The sequence below is a fragment of the Stegastes partitus genome, unplaced genomic scaffold (genome assembly GCF_000690725.1).
Source record: "Stegastes partitus isolate 25-593 unplaced genomic scaffold, Stegastes_partitus-1.0.2 Scaffold992, whole genome shotgun sequence".
Lineage (NCBI taxonomy): Eukaryota > Metazoa > Chordata > Actinopteri > Pomacentridae > Stegastes > Stegastes partitus.
The window spans coordinates 6,876-25,744 of NW_007578723.1; the positions used below are offsets into that span (position 1 = coordinate 6,876).

The following is an 18,869-nucleotide window of genomic DNA, read 5'->3' on the forward strand; positions in this document are numbered from 1 at the left end:
GAGAGATTTTTGCCGTTTTCTTTTATATTTATGCATTTTATTGTGGGCAGTGGTCTCCAGGGAAATGACAAGGAAACACTACTGTAGACACAAGTTTTACAAGATAATGGAATCTGCTTGGACGTCGTGTCAACAGAGAGCGGTTGGTGTCGGAGGATATCGGCGCCCCACATTTACTCATCCTCTGCAGCTCGTACTTTTAAGCATCAAGAGCTTTTAAACCTCTCTCATCTGTTTACCACCTTTTCCCTTCCCTTGTTTTCCTTTCTCGGCATGTGTCTCTCGCTCTCCACGTTGCTGTTAAGTGTGACATTATCTGGGACTGTAGGCAACCAAATGATCTGTTCATTTCTCTGACACCCCTGTGGCTCACCCATCAAACACTGTTTACTCCTGTTAATGTGCGCCGCACATCTGAGAACATGATGAGCAGTTATTACCACTGCTGCACCGACGCCTCTGAAGAAACCTTCCAACCGTTTTCCATGACCCGCGGCCCAAGGCCCTGCTACTCCTAAATCTTCTACAAGTGTTTATTTAACACACTGTTGGTAAAAGTTTTTCTTGTATTAAAAAAAAGCTGCATTCGGCATCTGTTTTTAGAGTAACTTCTGTAAAAGCCCTACATGATGCCTGAGGAAGCGTGTGATTTTTATAGAGCCGGTCATATGTTTTTGGACGTAAACGCTCGCCCGCATCTGGCAGTGATATTTATTTATTATATTCACCCCAAATTTTGAATGTTGCACGCCTGGCATGTGTCCACAGTGGTGCTGGAGTTTATTTGTGCGTTTTGAAAGTGGCTGATGCTGACGGATACCGCTGTGATGTTTCGGTTTGATGTGTATGTATGACTGTTTTTGATGTGATGTGTCCAGTGTGTTGGGTATTCTTTGTGATGTGACGGCGTGTGATGTCTTTCTGTTTCATGCTGGGCTGATGGTCTGACACTAAACAGGGACCTTAGATTGTCCGGTTTTCCTCCGCTCAGCCGTTGTTCGCTGCTTTTGTGTGTTTTTGTGTCAGTGTTTTAATTGTAGGTAAAAACATTAAACGCTCTTCAACACTACATTTTCGCTTCCTATAGAACGTATGCCCCTTTCTCCTGACCAGCCATCTGCAGCTTGTTGTAGCTCGAGCACACCAGCTCGCTTGCTACTCAAACTATGTAAAACTACTCTTTGCTTCACGGTTTCAGGTTGTAACGCTGGGATGATTCAATCATACATGTTGGTTGACTGTTAGCGGTGAATACACTAGCGAATAGCAGCATTAGCAGTGAAGACGACGGTAGCATAACGGCCCATTATAACAACGTAACAGGCCGTTACGCTCGCGAGAACTCTAAATGATGTGATGAAATGGCGGACCCTACAAGTTGATTGGATTGACCATTTAGGTTTATTGTTAGGTTTGGGGGGGTCCTAGCAAAGGCTGCTAACTGTTAGCGGCGAATACACTAGCAAATAGCAGCTTTAGCAACGACGACAGCTGTAGAGAAACTGCATCGGCACGTCTTGTTAAATATTTTCCCGCTACATACACTCAAAAACAGCGTATCGGCCGAAGTTGCAGCATCACGGCCCATTATAACAACGTAACGGGCCGTTACGCTGGAGAGAACCCTGAATTATGCTATGAAATTGCCAACCCTACAAGTTGATGGGCTTGACCATTTAGGTTTGTTGTTAGGTTAGTTTTGTTAGGTTTGGGGGGGTATTGACGAATGCTGCTAACTGTTAGCGGCGAATACACTAGCAAATAGCAGCTTTAGCAATGAAGACAGCTGTAGAGAAACCGAACCGGCGCTTCTTGTTAAATCTTTTCATGCTACATACACTTGAAAACAGCGCAACGGCCCATTATAACAACGTAATAACGCTTGTGAGAACCCTGAATAATGCTATGAAATGACCAACCCTACAAGTTGACGGGATTGGCCATTTAGGTTTGTTACATATGAAGCTGCTGCTGTCTAAATCAGCGCTTTTGGCACTGTCTATGGTCCACTGAAGCCTCATGGTCTGTCATCATGATATGTCTTCTTAGATATAAAAAGAAACCATATTGACATGCTCAGGTCAAAAGAAAAAGTTTGACTCAAATGTTTTAAGTGCTCATGCTGCTAACTGTTAGCAGCGAAGGCGACGGTAGAGAAACTGCATCGGCGCTGCTTGTTAAATATTTTTACACTACATACACTCAAACAGCGTATCGGCCCTTTATAACAACGTAACAACGCTTGCGAGAACCCTGAATAATGCTGTGAATTTGCCAACCCTACAAGTTGGCGGGATTGACCATTTAGGTTTGCTACACATGAAGCTGCGGCTGTCTACATCAGCGCTTTTGAGACTGTCTATGGTCCACTGAAGCTTCAAGGTCTGTCTTCATGATATGTCTTCATATAAAAGGAAACCATATTGACATGCTAAGGTAAAAAAAAAAACACTCAACAAACGTTTTAAGTTGTCGCCCAAATCTCAGGAGACGTTACATAAACAGAGATTACAATTTAAAGCGGCGTTTCGACCCCCACTGGAGTTAATTTCTCCCCACTTGACTTGAATGAACAGCATTCACCGGCGTTCCTATGTGCCTACTTAAACGGTTGTTTCATCAAGTTATGGAATATGAACCTGTTATTGCCCAGAAAATTGACCTTGATTCTAATCAGCACCTCTGCACGTCAGGTTGAATGCAATCAAATTGAATTGCAAAGTGACGATTCGCGCTCTTCACACTTCTTATTTGACTGATTAGTCACACGCATTGTGTGAAGTTGGTAGACAACAGCATCACGGATTGGCTTTTAACAGATTATTGAATATGTATAATTTATCCACCAGCTGCTTCCTTTTTAAATTAAGACAGTTCAATATATTTTTGTGATAAGTAATTTATTATTATGATGATTATTTTTTAATTATTCAGGAGAATTCAGGAACAATATTTACAGAGGAAAACAGAAAAAGCACAACACATGTATTGTAGACACTGTTTTCTTTAACTGTGTCTGACTTGTGTGTGTGTTTCTGATTGTGGTCCTCTGGGTTTATTCAGTTACTGTACACAGCAAAGCACCCATAGCAAATTGTTTGCAGGTTCTTCGTGGTCTCTGCTGCCTTGACATAAATGTAAAATACAGTGTCAGTGTTGCTTTGACCCTGAAAACCTGATGTCTAAGGTTTTATCATGATAACAGCCTGCAGCTCATCTCAGTGCCACTCTGGGCCCTTATCTTCCTTCTACAAGGAATTAGTCCTTATCTTTGACCGGACATATGTCAGAAAATGTGGCCTTTTTTAAGATTTGACACTCCCCGGCAATGTCTCTAAATATAATTCAACGTAAAAATCTATGTAAAGCGGGAAGCTTTATCCTCTGGGTAACGTGAATGTGGTCAGCCAGTTTAGCGTCGGTCTGCCCATGAAGTTTTGATTTTGCTTCTGTCCCAGTTTGGTAGTTTGATCGTGACATTTCATAAAAAACATGAAGTCAGACCCCTGATGAAACCTTTTATGGAGCGTGTCCATGAGGTTTACGACAAAAGGAGTCACTGCATATACATAAAACAGTATCAAGGGTTTCAATCCTTTTAAGTTAGATTCCTAATAAACACATTTTAGTAGCCATGTGTTTTTATTTTTACTTGCGGCGTAATGCTGCCTTTATGCAGATAAAGAATTGATTGTGTCTGTTAGTGTCATCGTCCACCAGGCCGGCATCATTCCTGTCTTTGAGGTTTTGTGTAAAAGCAAAAATGACTGCTTTATTTTTGCAGTTGTGTCATAAACTCTAACAAGAAGCTACCAAGAATTTTAAAAGAAAAACAGAGATGCTTGCTGGAGAAATTCAGTTTGTGTGCAGGTGTTGTTGTGTGTAAATTACCAGTTAAACTAGTGTGTTGTTTCGTTCTCTTTCAGTCTCGTTGTAAAGAACTTGTAATATCAAATGCTGTGACAGACACTTCCATCAGTCAGAATTATTGGAGCTGATCACAATCATTTTTTCTAATCGATGCCCTTTTCTATTCACCTGAATGAAAACAGCTGGATTTCCTCGTTTTCATCTCCTTCTTTTTCTACGCGTTAATGGCACCAACTGTTTATCTCAAGGGCTTAAATTCTAATATTCAAACAACTGCATTTTGATCAGGCGTCTGTTGACAATAACAAGTCACCAGCACTGCTGTGGTCACATTTTGGTTTTCTAAGGGAACCCTGTAACTTGGAGAAGGTGATTTGATTTGCGGTGAAAACTGATAGAAGCACAAAATGAACAGAAAAAGGACAATTGAATCATTAATCACCCTTTTTTTTTTGTATGGCAATTAATTTTCAACTTAAATTTCATGACCCTGACAACCCGAGCTAATGTAGAAAATGGTTTACAAGGAGGATTAATTTACTGAAAGACTGCTTGTGAGTTTATTTTAATCATCGTCAAAAACCTGTTAAACACGAGGTTCTTCATTTTATTGATCACTTAACCAGCCACAGTAATATAAAGCGACATTGTTGGGTCCAACTGTAGGAGAACAACCCTGTCTTTATCTCAAATCAAATGTGTGTGGTCTTTATGATAAAAATATATCTGTGTTTGGAACATCACTAAATATCCAAGTCAGCTCGTGTGATAAGAATTCTTTTAGTACTAAAAAATGATCTATGGATGGACATTTGTTTAGGTTTTTCAGCCAATCAGAACTAAATCTATCAATCCATACATACAGTCGTGACTCGATAATCCGACACTAAATGTAAAACCTTCTTTTATGTCGGATAGCAAGGCTGTCGGATTGTCAAGACGGAGGTTGAGATACGAGGAGGGCTTGATGCTTGAAGGCTCATTTTTGTTAATATTTATTGTTTATAGTTGTTATAATAACTAGTGTATTGTTAGAACACTACGCATCGCTGGATTTCACGCCTAGTTGACCGGTGTGCTTGTGCACATTCACTTCCAACCCGGTGGAGCGCTCCGATGGGGTGGAAATGGCCGGAACGAACAGGCAGCTGATGCCAGTTTAGTTAGTGGTCACAGTTCTGTTTCCACCATCGGTATCGGCGGCGGTGGCGGGGGAGTGGCGGATACGCTCCACCACCACTGTCCGTGTTTACTTCCACAACCACTGAGCACGCTCGCTGCGTGTGACGTCGTCGTGTCCTCTTCTGTGCATGCGACACACTTTTGGGTTCGTTTTTCCTAAAAACCTGTCAGATAGCAAGGTTTTCAGATTGTTAAGGGTCAGATTATCAAGTCACAACTGTATTATTTCTCTTTTTTTTTTTCTTTTTTGTTTTTTGATCCCGATCCTGTGTTTTAAGTTTAACTGGATTCAGATGACTTCTTAAAAAATCCTAATGCCTCTCTGAGTTCGTAGCCTTCATGTCGCTCCGTCGGCCGACTCCTGAGCTGCTCCTTCATCTTGAATCTTTTGCACCGTCTGTACTTTCTCCGTGTTTCTGTCTCCACTCTTGCACACCGAGCCTCTCGCTGTGTCTTCCCTCTCATCGTGCCGTCATTCACTCCTTTGTTTTAAAACCCTGACAAGCGCTGAGTCGCATTACAGCGGTTGTTCTGAAATTTTAGGTTATGAAGTGTGAAATTAACTTCAAGAGAATTCAACCTACAAAGCAGACGGAGTGATTGGTTAAAACAACGTTATGTAAAACATATCCTCAGGCCCACTGAGAGGCTCTTAACTAACGACTTACAGCGTGGTCTTTGATTTGACAAGGTTTTGATTGAGATGCTATATTTCTTTCCACTGAACTCTTGATTCCCGCTCTGAGTCTGCCCCATTAAAGCCGTGTTTATAGTCTGCCTTCCAGCTCCAGCCTGAGGGGTGCATTTGTTTTAACTCCTGCGCAGCGTGCGTGGGTGGCGGGTTGACACAATGAGCGATCCTAGAATTTGAAGAAGGAACTCAGAGAGGGAGCTTAGTTTGAGCGCATTACCGGGTTTAAAGTCTGCATGAGCGCGCGCCGCCTGAACGCCCATTCAGATAAACGTGGAGCTGTGTGTTCATGGATCCAGAGTGTGATTAAGCATCTCTGTGCTCAGGCTGCAGAGTGGGGATGTGTTCAGTACTTCTCTTTTTATAACATGTTAATTATTTTTGTCTAACAAATTGCACTAATCAGCACTGCAAAAAAATAAAAAATAAATCTGTAAAACTAAAAAATGTTGGAAATAATGTGAAATATCAGTAAAATTGTGATATTTTTGGCAGATTTAAATACAGTAAAGCAGTACTTTTATGATCAAATGTTGTAAAATAACTTTGTTTTTCTTTTTTTAATTATTAATTGTGAAAATACAGATTTTTAAAGTGGACATTTTTGGGGGTTTTAGCAGTTAACATGTAAAAAAAAATGCAATTTAACTCGAATTTCATTAGTTATCAGATTAGATTAGATTCAGCTTTATTGTCATTGCATAGAGGACAAGTACTAAGACAACGAAATGCAGTTTAGCATTCAATCAGAAGTACAAAAGCAGCAGTGAAGTGCATTATTTACAGTATGATATGCACGGTATGTTACAGTATAAACACCAGTCACATGATAGACAGTGCTATGAACACATTAGTATATGAATGTATAGATATATGGACACAATATGAAATTATCTAAACGTACAGGCAGAAATAAGTACTATTGTGAGCAGTATCAATAGTATTGATCGGTAATTATTATTAATTATTTAATTAAAAACAGGGAAATTCTGTAAAATAACAGTAAATGTTTAACACAATACATTTAAAATTAGTTTTACGATGTTCGTTTTTACAGTGCAGAGTGTTTCTAAATTTCTAAAAACATCATTGCATTGAGAATGAATGAACTAAAACAAGAGGTGTATATGACTTGTTTTCAGTCATTAAAACACCGTCTAATCACCTGCTCCTCTGTGTGCTGCCTCCAGGTGGAGCGGATCGTGGACAAGAGGCGGAACAAGAAGGGGAAGTGGGAGTACCTGATCAGGTGGAAAGGCTATGGGAGTAAGGAGGACACCTGGGAGCCGGAGCATCACCTACTGCACTGTGAGGAGTTCATCGACCAGTTCAACAGCTTGAGACTGCACTCACACAAGCGGCCCAAAGTCCCCAAAAGCCGCGGGGAGCCCCTCATCGCCGGACACCCCTCTGCCACAGAAAGCTCCAGAGCTCGGTCCGAGGCCCGCAAGAAGAAAAGGGCGTGCGGCCCGGCTGTTGGAGTTAGAGTGGGAGCTGTTCTTGGGCTCGGCGGGGGTTCGGGACCCACTCAGAAGCAGAGGAAAGTGGGTGTAGGACCGGGGAAACATGCTTTAGGGGACAGAATGAGCAAAGCCATGACGTACAAGGCTCCCCCACCAGGTGGGCCTCACTTTGTTCCTCCACTGAGGGTTCCTCATAATGGACTCCAGAACGGAGAGATGGATCCTCTTGTGTACAGGACAGCAGCGAGGTCACACAGACTGCCCTCCGACAGAGCGGAGGGAGAACTCGGACACCCGGATACCACTGGACCGCAGTTTACAGCTGAGCTAGGTAAGATGTGCCGCATGTCAGCATGGTGGCATATAGCGCTGGATATTTAAAGAATGGACAGATGACAGTGTTTATAAATGAAAAACAAGACTGGTTTGTAGCATATTGGGGAAAATGGGTACATAAAAATTAAAAAGCCCAATTTAATTTTGAGTTTGAAAATTTAAAGATAATGTAATGGTCGCTCCCGAATGTTCTGAAAGATGTGCGCGATTTATTTTATTTTATTTTAGTTTAGTTTAGTTTAGTTTAGTTTAGTTTATTATGGAAAATAGTTTTTTTGTTTTGTTTTGTTTTGTTTTTTAAAAGAACAATGGTAATATTGTGCACATGTGAATTGTACCCATCACTAAAAATTGTTAAAACTGATAAAGCATTTTTTTTTTAAAAGAACTAGGTAAGATGTTTAGAAATATAAATGAAATACCAAAAACAAAACCACGATCAGGTGATACAGCACATTATAAAGTGATGGTTAACAAAATGGAAAGTGAATGGAAAAACAACCACCCTTGGAGAATCAGCAGTTATTTTCATTTGATATATTCATCATACACCAACAAATTTAAAATTCTGCCATAATACAGGTTAAATCAAAACTCTTGTTCTTTAGTAACAAAAGTAAGAAAACCATATTCAAAATCACTCTGAGACAAATGCAAAAGACTATAACTGAGCTTTGGAAGTTTACTCCATGTGTTTCTATGTACAGTCGTCCTCGAATGTATTCATCTCCTTCCATTAAAGAAAAGGCAAAATTCCCAACAGTCACTCAAATAACTAGAAACTGAAAAAAGTAATAATAAATAAAAATTTGCTAAATTGTAATTTAGTGAAATCAGACATTGCTTTTGAATTGTGGTTGAAAAGAATAATTAAAAAAAAAACAAAATCTGTCAAATTAGAGCACTTTGCTGATGAGCAGTGAAATCTAAACACCTGTCAACAGGTGCAGAAGTCTGATGGAGAGTTTACGGCTCCCATCGTGCTTGTTTTGTTTTTTGTTTTTTGTTTTTTTTTTTAATATATATTTCTGTTGAACCACAATTCAAAAGCAATGACGTGATTTTCACTAAATTTTTATTTATTATTACTTTTGTCAGTTTCATCTTATTCCACCTGTGTTTTTTTACATCTTTAGTGGGAGGATATGAATACATTTAAGGACGACTGTATATAAAAAAACAAATCTAATATTTTAAAATCTTTACACCATCCCTCATAAGTGCCTTTTGCAGGTTTAAAAAGTTGTGCTGAACACTGATGGCTGAAAACAACAATTACCTTGTTAAATACATAATCTGTTGCGTGTTCATGGTATATTTTTCCATGATGAGTGTTTCCTATTAGATGACAGATTGCATTGCTTCTAATTATAAATACTGTATGCTTTAGCAGGCACACATTTACACTGTGGAGGTCTGCGGTGCCACACAGCTCGTAAAAAGCTCCCGCTGCGGTTCTTTACTGCAGGAACAGCTGATAACACCTTTGAATTTTACTCCTGGGTCACAGTCCAGGGCCTGAACCACCGTGGTTAATCATTACTTGTGTTTTCAAAAAAGTCATCTTGACGTGTTAAACAGAAAGTCCGTATCAGAATAGAAGTCTCCTTTTTTCAATATTTGAATAACAGCACATACATACAGTGTAAATGGTAGAATTAATATAGAGGTTGTCCTTTTTTTTTTCCTGGCTCTAACACCGCTTACTGGAATGTTTTTGTCCTCTGGTGCAGCTGTTGGAAAATTTTACTGTGGAGATACTTTAGAATATGCAGAAAGTGTGTTATTGCACATGTGCATTGTGTGCTTGCTCAGGTCTGGCTTACGATTGGCTTTCATGTCCCAGCACCATGAGATGGGATGTTAGATGGTTGTGTGACTTGGTAGACGTGAACATGGTAACTCAAGAATTAAACGTACAGACGTGACTCGATAATCCGACACTAAATGTAAAACCTTCTTTTATGTCGGATAGCAAGGCTGTCGGATTGTCAAGACGGAGGTCGAGATACAAGGAGGGCTTGATGCTGGAAGGCTCATTTGTTGTATTTGTTGTTTGTAGTTGTTATAATAACTAGTGTATTGTTAGAACATGACGCATCACTGGATTTCACACCTAACTGAGCGGTGCGCTTGTGCACGGACCCATCAGTTGACATCAAAGGTAAATACGTTCAGACAGCAGGCTGAAGTGACCCAAATCCGACCTGTATCTAATCTTTTCATGACAGTCTGAACAACACCAATAAATGATGAATATACAAATATTCGACGAGGTCGGGGAGACACTTCTACCCTGGGGGAGCGCTCTGACGGGGTGGAAGTGTCCAGAACGCACAGGCAGTACTTGGCTGCTGATGCTAGTTTAGTTAACGGTCACACTTCTGTTTCCACCATCAGCGCCGGCTACGCTCCACCGTTACCATCCATGTTTACTTTGGCAACTCTGAGCACGCTCGCTGTGTGACGTCGTCGTGTCCTCTTCTGCTTATGCAGGACAATTTTGGGTCGTATGAAGTTCACACAGCAGATCACATACAAGTCACACTTAACTGGAAATGTGAAGGAACTCACAAAAAAAATCCTCATTGAGCATTAAGTCCTGCAGTCTGAACGTAGCCAATCTGTCAGATTGTTCAGTCACACATCAGTTATCCTTATTTGTGACATAAAATGTCATGTTGGAGTCAGAACCCAAGGCTGTCGTTATGTTAAGACTGTTTTTAGTGGGTTCCATTCGTTTTTCTAAAAACCTGTCGGATAGCAAAGTTTTTGGATTGTTAAGGTTCGGATTGTCGAGTCACGATTGTAGTAGAATCTTAACGCTTACAATAGTGGTACTCCATCTGCAGTCGATGATCTGCTTAGATTTTAGCGGGCATTGCTGCATACATTTGCATATCAATAAGGTAAAACCACATTCACATCATTTTGCTGCAGTAACAGCACCAGTCCAGTCCAGCAATGTAAAAGTAATAATCAAGAAGAAGTGAAAGTCCTGCATTGGATTCCAGATGAAGTGAAAACACATATAGATATCAGCAGCAAAGTGTAGTTGTTAAAGTAAAAGTACTGGTTTGATCCCTCTGACTGATAGATTATTACATTTAAGATCATCAGATTAATAGAAGCGTCAGTGAGCCAGCAGGATGTCAGCGTTGGAGCCAGTTTGAACTACTTTATATACAGGTTCATACACCAGATAAATCTGAGGCTTCCTGAGATGATTAATGGAAGAGGAAAGAAGAAAGAGGGAGGTTTAGATCCACTAATCTGTTTTTAGTTTTGGGACTTGTTCTCTAATCTTGTTGGAGAAGTTTAGAGGGAAAAATCACTATTTGTTGGAGCGTTTAGCAACTCATAGACATCTGAAATGTGACCCTGACTAGACACTGCTTTGTAAAAACAACCGGGAACCACCAGAACAATCCTTAACAGTATGTTGTATTTTAAAAGCTTGAACTCACAGCAGGATCTGAGGTAATCCAAGTGCCTGTTGTTATCTCATTTGGTAGTAATTTCATAGTCATGTAGCTCAGTTGGTTGCACAGTTGTAGCTCTCGTACTTTTGCCCGTCGTCACCTCGTTGTTGGCTCACCCAAAGGTGAAGTTAAAAGTAGGGCTTGCATGTAAAAGTTTGGAATTGTTTTTTTGGCAGGACAGTAGAGAGGGAGACAGGAAAGTTGGGCGGAGAATGTGGTGAAGGACCTGCAGTAAATGGCCATGTGCTGGATTCGAACCCATGACCGCTGCGTCGGGGACTATAGCCCCAGTACATGAGTCGCCAGCTCAACCAGTTGAGCTATAATTCTGTTTAACTGACTTTCCTTGAACATCCCTGTGTGGTTTGCTCATATTACACCTTAAACAAAGTAAAACCTGCTGAAAAATATAAAAGAAAGTTCCCGTAATTTCAGAATAATATTGCAAAAGCCATTAATTTAGTTGTTTGTTTGAAATGCAACTGTACTCACCAATCGCACCTTTGAGCTCAATCTGATCTGCACTTTTTCTAAAGCAAGCCTTAGCTGTTAGATAGAAATAGATCATTACCGGCCCAGTGTGGAACAACATCTCATTTAGCTCAGTTAAGCTTGAATCTTGAGCTTGATGCTGGACATCATGTTAGCTTGCAACCCTTAACTGTCCGACATCTTGAACCAGTGTCATGAAGCGCTGTCAGTGGCTCTGCATGCCGATAAACAACACATTCTCCGTATCTCAACAGTAAATCATTTTCGCTGTCTCAGCCTCCTGTTCCTCCGTCGCTTTAAAGCCGCGAACAACCGGCAGCACAATGGTCCAGTGGTTAGCACTGTCAGCTCACAACAAGAATGTTCTGGCTTTGAACCCGTGTGTGCAGTTTGCATGTTTTCCCGCTGCCTTCTCCAGTTGTTCCGGCTTCCTCCCACATTGTAGGTTAATCAGTGATTTGAAATTGGCCGTGAGCGTGCGCGATTGTCTGTCTCTTTGTGTTTGGCTGAACTACTGACCTGTCCGGTGTCAGCTCCACGACCCACCGTAGGAAAAAGTGGCAGCAGCTGATGGATGGATTACGAGTGGAAATCCCACCTTAGAGGGCTCATTTTGCGTTGTGTTTGTTAGAAGAAATAACCCCCTGTCTATTATTCCTGACTCTATTTGAATTGTGTGCTTGGTGTTAGAAATCTTGGATGGCTTTTCATATCTTCAGCCCATAAGTACCTGAATTAGTTTGTATAATACCACAGAGAATGTCACACCAGTCTTTTCGTTTACCACCTCTAATTCTACTAGTGACCAACTCCTGTTTCCACGTCTTCACTGAATTATTCATCTAAAAATCACTCAAGCTTTAACCACACACTGAGGCTGTGTTTGAGGGCTTTTATGTGGTTTTAAAGTCTCCGCTGCAGGGAAAATGAGTCGAATTTTTTATTTTTTATTTATTTTCAACGGCGTCATTGTTTGTTTTAAGGAGCCAGATTTTGTCTTCCTAATTCCAACATTCACACCATTGTTTGTGGTGAGAAAACTGCACTTGTGTGCCTCAGTGATGGAAGACTTGGTTATTGTTTGCTACCACGGCATGGCTACCTGCTCTTAAAAAAGGAGCTTAACGTCTTTTATCCATTCACCTGCTCAAAGTCCACACCTGGATACGCAACTTATGGTCAATCAAAAATAGCTTGTTGGCCCATTTGATGCCCCTATAGGTCAAATATCTGTTGTCAGAAAAGGCCTGAAAATAGTTTTTTGGCAACTTTTCATACATGAAACTTGACGTAGCGACAGAATTCAGCCCTATGTGCTATTTTCAAAGCTGAATTAAAAATGCAATCAGGGTGAAATTCACTGAATCCCTCTGTGACAGTTCCGATATCATACAGAGACTTCCAGCTGTAGTGATCTCGACGAAATCGTGGAAAGCAGCCGACGGATACAAAATAATTCAAATCATCGCTAGACATACAAACGTTAAACTCCATTCAAAGGTCCTTCCATTAGGGGAGGTCTTTGTTGTGCAAGAAACACATGTTTTTCTTAATAAATTCAGATGTTCTCTTTATATCTTGAGTTGCATCATTTTTGTGCTGCAGTCACATCACAAAAGCAGATCTCTAATAACATCGAGCTTTAAATAATACACCGAGAAATTGGTGTCTTTTCTATAAGACAGAAAAAGAAGAGAAAGAAGAGAAGAAAAGGCACATTTCAGTAACAGTTTTAGGCTCAGTTTAAAGTTACTCTGATAGCTGGAGTAACTTTGGTGGATTTCATCGACACAACATGCCGGTGACACTGTGGTACGGAAGGAGAGCCGAAGGCAGCAGACGATCATGGAGACAGTAAACACCAGACGTAGAGGCTGTTGGACACGTTTTATGTAACGTCAACCAAGACCCGACTGAAATATATGCAATTTTTGAAGGTGATGTTTTTGTAAGGAAGGTGTTTTTGTTCTGAGTTTTATCAGCAGGTGTCTAAAATACAAGTCCTGGTGGACAGACTGACCTGTTCTGTCACCCCTCGTCTGTGTCAGGCTCCCCCCTCGCCAACGGAAAGATGCATCTGCACAGCTCAGTAAAGCGAAAGCTGGCCGAGGAGAAAGGCTACGTGTTTGACAAGCGGCTCAGGTACAACGTGCGACAGAACGAGAGCAACTGTCGATTCCGGGACATTGTGGTCAGGAAGGAGGAGGGCTTCACGCATGTCCTGCTGTCCAGCCAGACGACAGACAACAACGCTCTGACACCAGAGGTGAGACATACGCACACCTGCGCGTTGCACTGCTTACACACACAACTTCCCATTTATGCACGTCCACTCGGCCCCTTAAGATTCAAGATGAGCTTTATTTGTCACATACACATTTATACAATGTGCAGTGAAGTGCACTTTGTACCAGCGTCCAATTTCAATAAAAGAAAAATAAATAAAAAATAAGTGTTAAAGAAGTGTATATGTACTTTAAGTATACATACACATAAATAGTCAAATACATAAAGCAAATGGAACAATGTTATGGTACTTAAGGTGCATATGTAGAAGGTGTCCGTGTATATTGGACAGTCCGGTTTTAAAGCTCAGAGTTGAGCAAACGGACGGCCTGCGGGAAGAAACTCTTCCTCATTCTTTCAGTTGCAGTCTTTAGGCAACAATAGCGTCGGCCTGACGGCAGCAGGGAGAAAAGAGAGTTTCCTGGATGGCTAGGCTGCTTCAGGATCTTCACAGTCCTTGACCTGCATCGTTGGGTGTAGATGTCCTGCAGGTTGGGGAGGGTGGATCTGATAGTCCGCTCAGCTGAACGGACCACCCTCCTCAGGACCAAGAAGTCCTGCTTGGTGCAGCTGCCCATCCAGGTGGTGATGCTCACACACAGGATGCTCTCAGTGGTGCAGGTGTAAAAGTTTCTGAGCACTGTGAGCAGGAGCTTGAAGTCTCTCAGGCGTCTGAGGTAGAAGAGATGCTGTCCAGCCTCCTTCACAGTGGACTTTATGTGAAGTGACCAAGACAGGTCCTGTGTGGTCGTCACACCTCGATATTTAAAGCCGTCTGTGTCTCATTGATATGTAACAATGCATCACGACATATAATTAATTAAGCTTTGATTAAATCTCAGTTGCCATGGTGCTCTGTTTGGGAAAAATAAATTCTAAAAGTTTCCCCAGTAACTGCTGTAGAGATGCCCTGGAGCTACGCACTAACTCCCCAACTGCTCCAGGGGAGCTTTTCAAGAGGCAGCTTCAGAAAACTGTGGTTTTATTTGACAGCTGCCAGGTGTGAAAATGTTAGCTGCACGAATCTAACAGGGCAGCGCTAAAACAAAAACGACAAGATTCCCTCAAAACCGTCTCCTGCCTCTACAAATGTAGTAATTGGGAGTACATATCATCCAGTGTTATGCCATCTGTTGTTATTGCAGCAAAATGTTAGTTGAACTAGTGAGGAAATTATGCTGCAAGTTCATGGAGGAGAACATTATGTAATTATTCTTCAAGGGAAGTGGAGACCCTGGAGATGATATCCAATGATTTCCACTGCTCGCTGTGTATGAATAACACTCCCACTGCTGCTAGAGATGGCAGTGTTTGGAAGAACTAGTTTTGTTGATGTGAGGGCTCGATGATCTAAAATGCTGTAATTCTTACAATATGTAGCTGTCAAGATGTGTTATGTGTCATTACATTTGATCACAGGAGCATTCATGAGATATTCAGCATGCTAAAGGCAAACTCTGCAATTATATCATCACATAAATATATTATTATTATTATTACGCAGCTTCTTTAATGCAAAATAAGTTTTTCAGAATAACTGAATTAATTTTGCTGTTGCAATCACAGAATTTGCTTGGTGAGATTGAGGCATAAAACAACGAAAAGTTTTCATTAAATTAATAATAAATTGCTCACATTAAATAGGTTGACACTATTTTTAGCAGCACTTTTGATTAGTGTCTGATGATACACCAGCTGAGTCTTATCTACAGGCATTTAGGCTGCGCAATCTGTGTCACGCTGCGTTCGCCGGCTTTTGCCGTGTTTTGTCACAGTCTCCTCAGAAATTTTGTTGATCCCCTGCAAACACCGTTGTCAGTCAAATTCCCTCCATAAAATAAACACCTAGAGGCAGAGCGTCCTCAATGCACAAGTCGCACAGATTTAAAATGTTCACGTACAGGGATGGACAAACTAATAAAGTCAGTAATGTGTTGTAATCATTAGTCATTCAACCCAGAGACGTTTCCAAAAATGAATGAAAGACTTGAGCCGGGGCGGTTCATGTGCATCTGCAGTCCTGGTTGCCATTTAGTGGCTCTCTGCTCTGCAGCTTTTGTGAATCGTGATGATTCACTCGATGGCCTGGCTGCCTGCAGGACTTTCCCAGCCTGTGATTGGCTGCTCATTTCCACACTCCAATCAACGCCAAGCTGGTCCATTTCAATTTCCCCTGGACGCATTCAGTCACTTTCTTTTCCCAACTGCACACCAGCAGAAGTTGTTGGTGTGCTGAGAGACACACATTTATTTAGTTTTTTGGAATCAGCCACACTTTTAAAATCTGAAAATTGAAATCCACAATTAGCACAACTCACTAACTGATTTTCACCCTGTGCAAATAAAACTGGACATTTCAATCTGATCTATATAAACAGCGTATGATTTAAATCATTAAAACCTACTGCTGCTGTGTAGTTTTTAATGTCACATTTTTAACAGATTCCTTAGAGGTCCGTGTACGTACGTAACGTTGGGTGAGCAACATATAATGGCATGTATCACAACTATCCACCTCTGGCTCATAACTCTAAGCAAACAGGATTTTCCTCCTCTCAGATTGTCTCAGATCCTCCACAGAGGGCGGTTCTGGCTTTGATACAGCGTCGTGAGCACGGCAGCCTGTACTTCACAGGCGCTGAAGTGGCCTAAACTGTGTGTGCACATGTGTGTGTACTTTCATGTGTGACAGTAAGCCCGTAAGCTGTGGGCTTATCAAACAGCTCGGATAGCTCCTTCTCTGTCTCTCCGTCTTTGAAGCTACAGGAACAAGAGAGTCGACGGATGTGCTCACTTGAATGGCTGCAGCTGAGAAAATCTTGAAAAATATCCCAGTACATTTTTTTTCCTCCAAACACCCGATGCTCGCTTTGAGCAAGAAATTCCCCCAAGCTTTTAACTGGTACTGTTTCTGCCACCTTTCTGGCCTAACGTACTGTAGCTTTCCCGTCCTGTGCTATACTGTTTTTTAAACCCAGCCCTGTTATATCATGTTTATTTTCTTATATCATCCATACACTGAGGATCTTGAAAACTAAAACAAGTGAGTGAACAAAGAATATGCATTCTTCTATGGAGAATGAGGTAAATCTAATCTAGATCTTGAATTTCCAGAGTAAGACGAGCTATTTCTACTTTGATCAATCTAAATTTGTCCCACAGGAAAGAGACATGTCAAAAAAAATAAGTGTCATCTGGAAACAGGAAATGTTTCTGACTGAAATGGAATCTATCAGACAGACCAATTACAGTAGTTGTGGGCGGAGCTACGGGAACAATACTTCTTTCCTCAACATCATGACGGTGGAATTGTTTGCATGCAGTGGGACGAGATCTGGTGATTAAAATGGATAATTCAGCAACAACAAAACTCGCCGGGCCGCCTCACTGCACGATCCACAATCTCTGCAACATTTTCAGTATAGCAGGCTATATGGTAGGTTGTTGTTGTAAGAAAGAAAGGGGAAAAAAAACGGTAGAAGGGTTGGAGAATAAATTGATCGGCCAATGGCAGGCTAATACCCCCATCCTAACTCCAGTGAGTCACACTACAAACACTTAGACATCACCAGGCGTCTGGTGCAGCGTCACTGCTGATGCCCTCCCATACCATCAGTGCAGACATCTCCAGGTCTTGGTTATCGTGGCGTCTCTCTGCCTTTGCTTGAGTTGCTGGAATGCAGTTTAATCAGAATGAGATCAGGTGACAGACTTGAACAGGAAGGACACTCCAGCCGTTTCCTCTCCAAGAGCTCTTTGGTTGCTTTGGCAGTTGCCAAGATTCTGGTGAGCATTCTTGACCTCCTGTGCAGTCAAAAGGGGATTTTCTTCCCCGTGTAAAGGACTTTTCGGTCATTTACAAGATTTGTCCAGGTCGTTTGCACTGTTCTAATTTTCCTGTACACGACACACCCAAGAAACATGTAGTCGCCAAGTGTCCAATTACTTTTGGACAGTTGGCCACAGTGTGATAAAATGGCTGTTATTTCAATATTGACGTAAACCCACTCAAATTAATGCAGTGACGGATGAAAACTAGCGTTCCTGTCCAGATGCTTATGATCTAGACTGTGTGATTGTTTGACAGAAACGCACCCCAAAGCCTAATTTCCAGGTAGCTGATGCGTTCTGTCTCTTTGTTGTCGACACAACATTTGCACATGAATGTGATTTTTCGCTGCTCTCCTCTTTCTCTCTGTTTCCCGGAGTGGAACTAGCATCTGTCCATCTCTTGCCTCGTGGATCTGAGCAGGATTTTAATTCACCTTGCTAAAATGACATCATTTGCAGTCACACACACACACGGCGGTTGTGTTTTCATCGCTGCAGAAGACATTACATCGACTCACCCAAGGCGTAACAATACCTGCCTTCACCATGTTGAATTTATCAATTAACTTTATGAGAGCTTGCTTATTGTCCCCCAAAACCAAACATGCATAATACAAGTACACACACACAGAGACACAGTTAAACCTGGGGACAGATTGTGCGCTCGCTGAGACAGAGAGAATTAAGTTCACTTTGAGGTTGAATGGTTAATATGGGTCAGGGGTGATAATCTGATTAAAATGCAGCAACAGAGTGCGCGGATTGACTGCAGACAGTGATGCGGCGGGGGGGGCTGGGGCCTCCAGAGGACTTCTTATCAGGTCGGCTGTCTGACAGTGTCGGCTCACTCCCTTCTTCATCATACGAGACAAAGGCCAAACACTTGTCTGTCGATGCTGAATGACGCATTGCTGATATCGGCTGGCAGCGTGAAACTTATCTCTCTTCACGCACGCCGGTCCTGTTTGTCACGGTATCATACTGCACGTGTAAACAACCACAGACAGGTCCCGTGTTCAGTTTTGTATTCCTCTTATGACAATTTATGGAGGTAAACAGTTGTAACTTCGCCACAAAGGCTCTTCTACATCTCTGCCACTACGGCTACAAGGAGTGGCTGCTGTCAACAGTCAGTTGCTGCTGACAGGCGGGCTGTCGAGGAAACGAGCTGTCCAGCAAGTTGTCATGTCAACACCTTGGCTGCACTCTACCCCTCTTTGCTCAAAACTGAACAAT

At 41.7% G+C, this 18,869-nt stretch overlaps 1 protein-coding gene across 1 annotated transcript in view; it reads left to right on the plus strand.

The window, feature by feature from the left end:
* The first annotated feature begins 6,530 nt into the window (after nucleotides 1-6,530).
* The window catches only part of LOC103366899 (chromodomain Y like 2), a 15,836-nt gene continuing 3,497 nt past the window's right edge, over nucleotides 6,531-18,869 (plus strand). The window contains exons 1-3 of the mRNA XM_008294762.1: nucleotides 6,531-6,542; nucleotides 6,934-7,537; nucleotides 13,565-13,782. Coding sequence (XP_008292984.1) covers nucleotides 6,531-6,542; nucleotides 6,934-7,537; nucleotides 13,565-13,782 — 834 coding nt within the window. The remainder of the gene's footprint in view (nucleotides 6,543-6,933; nucleotides 7,538-13,564; nucleotides 13,783-18,869) is intronic.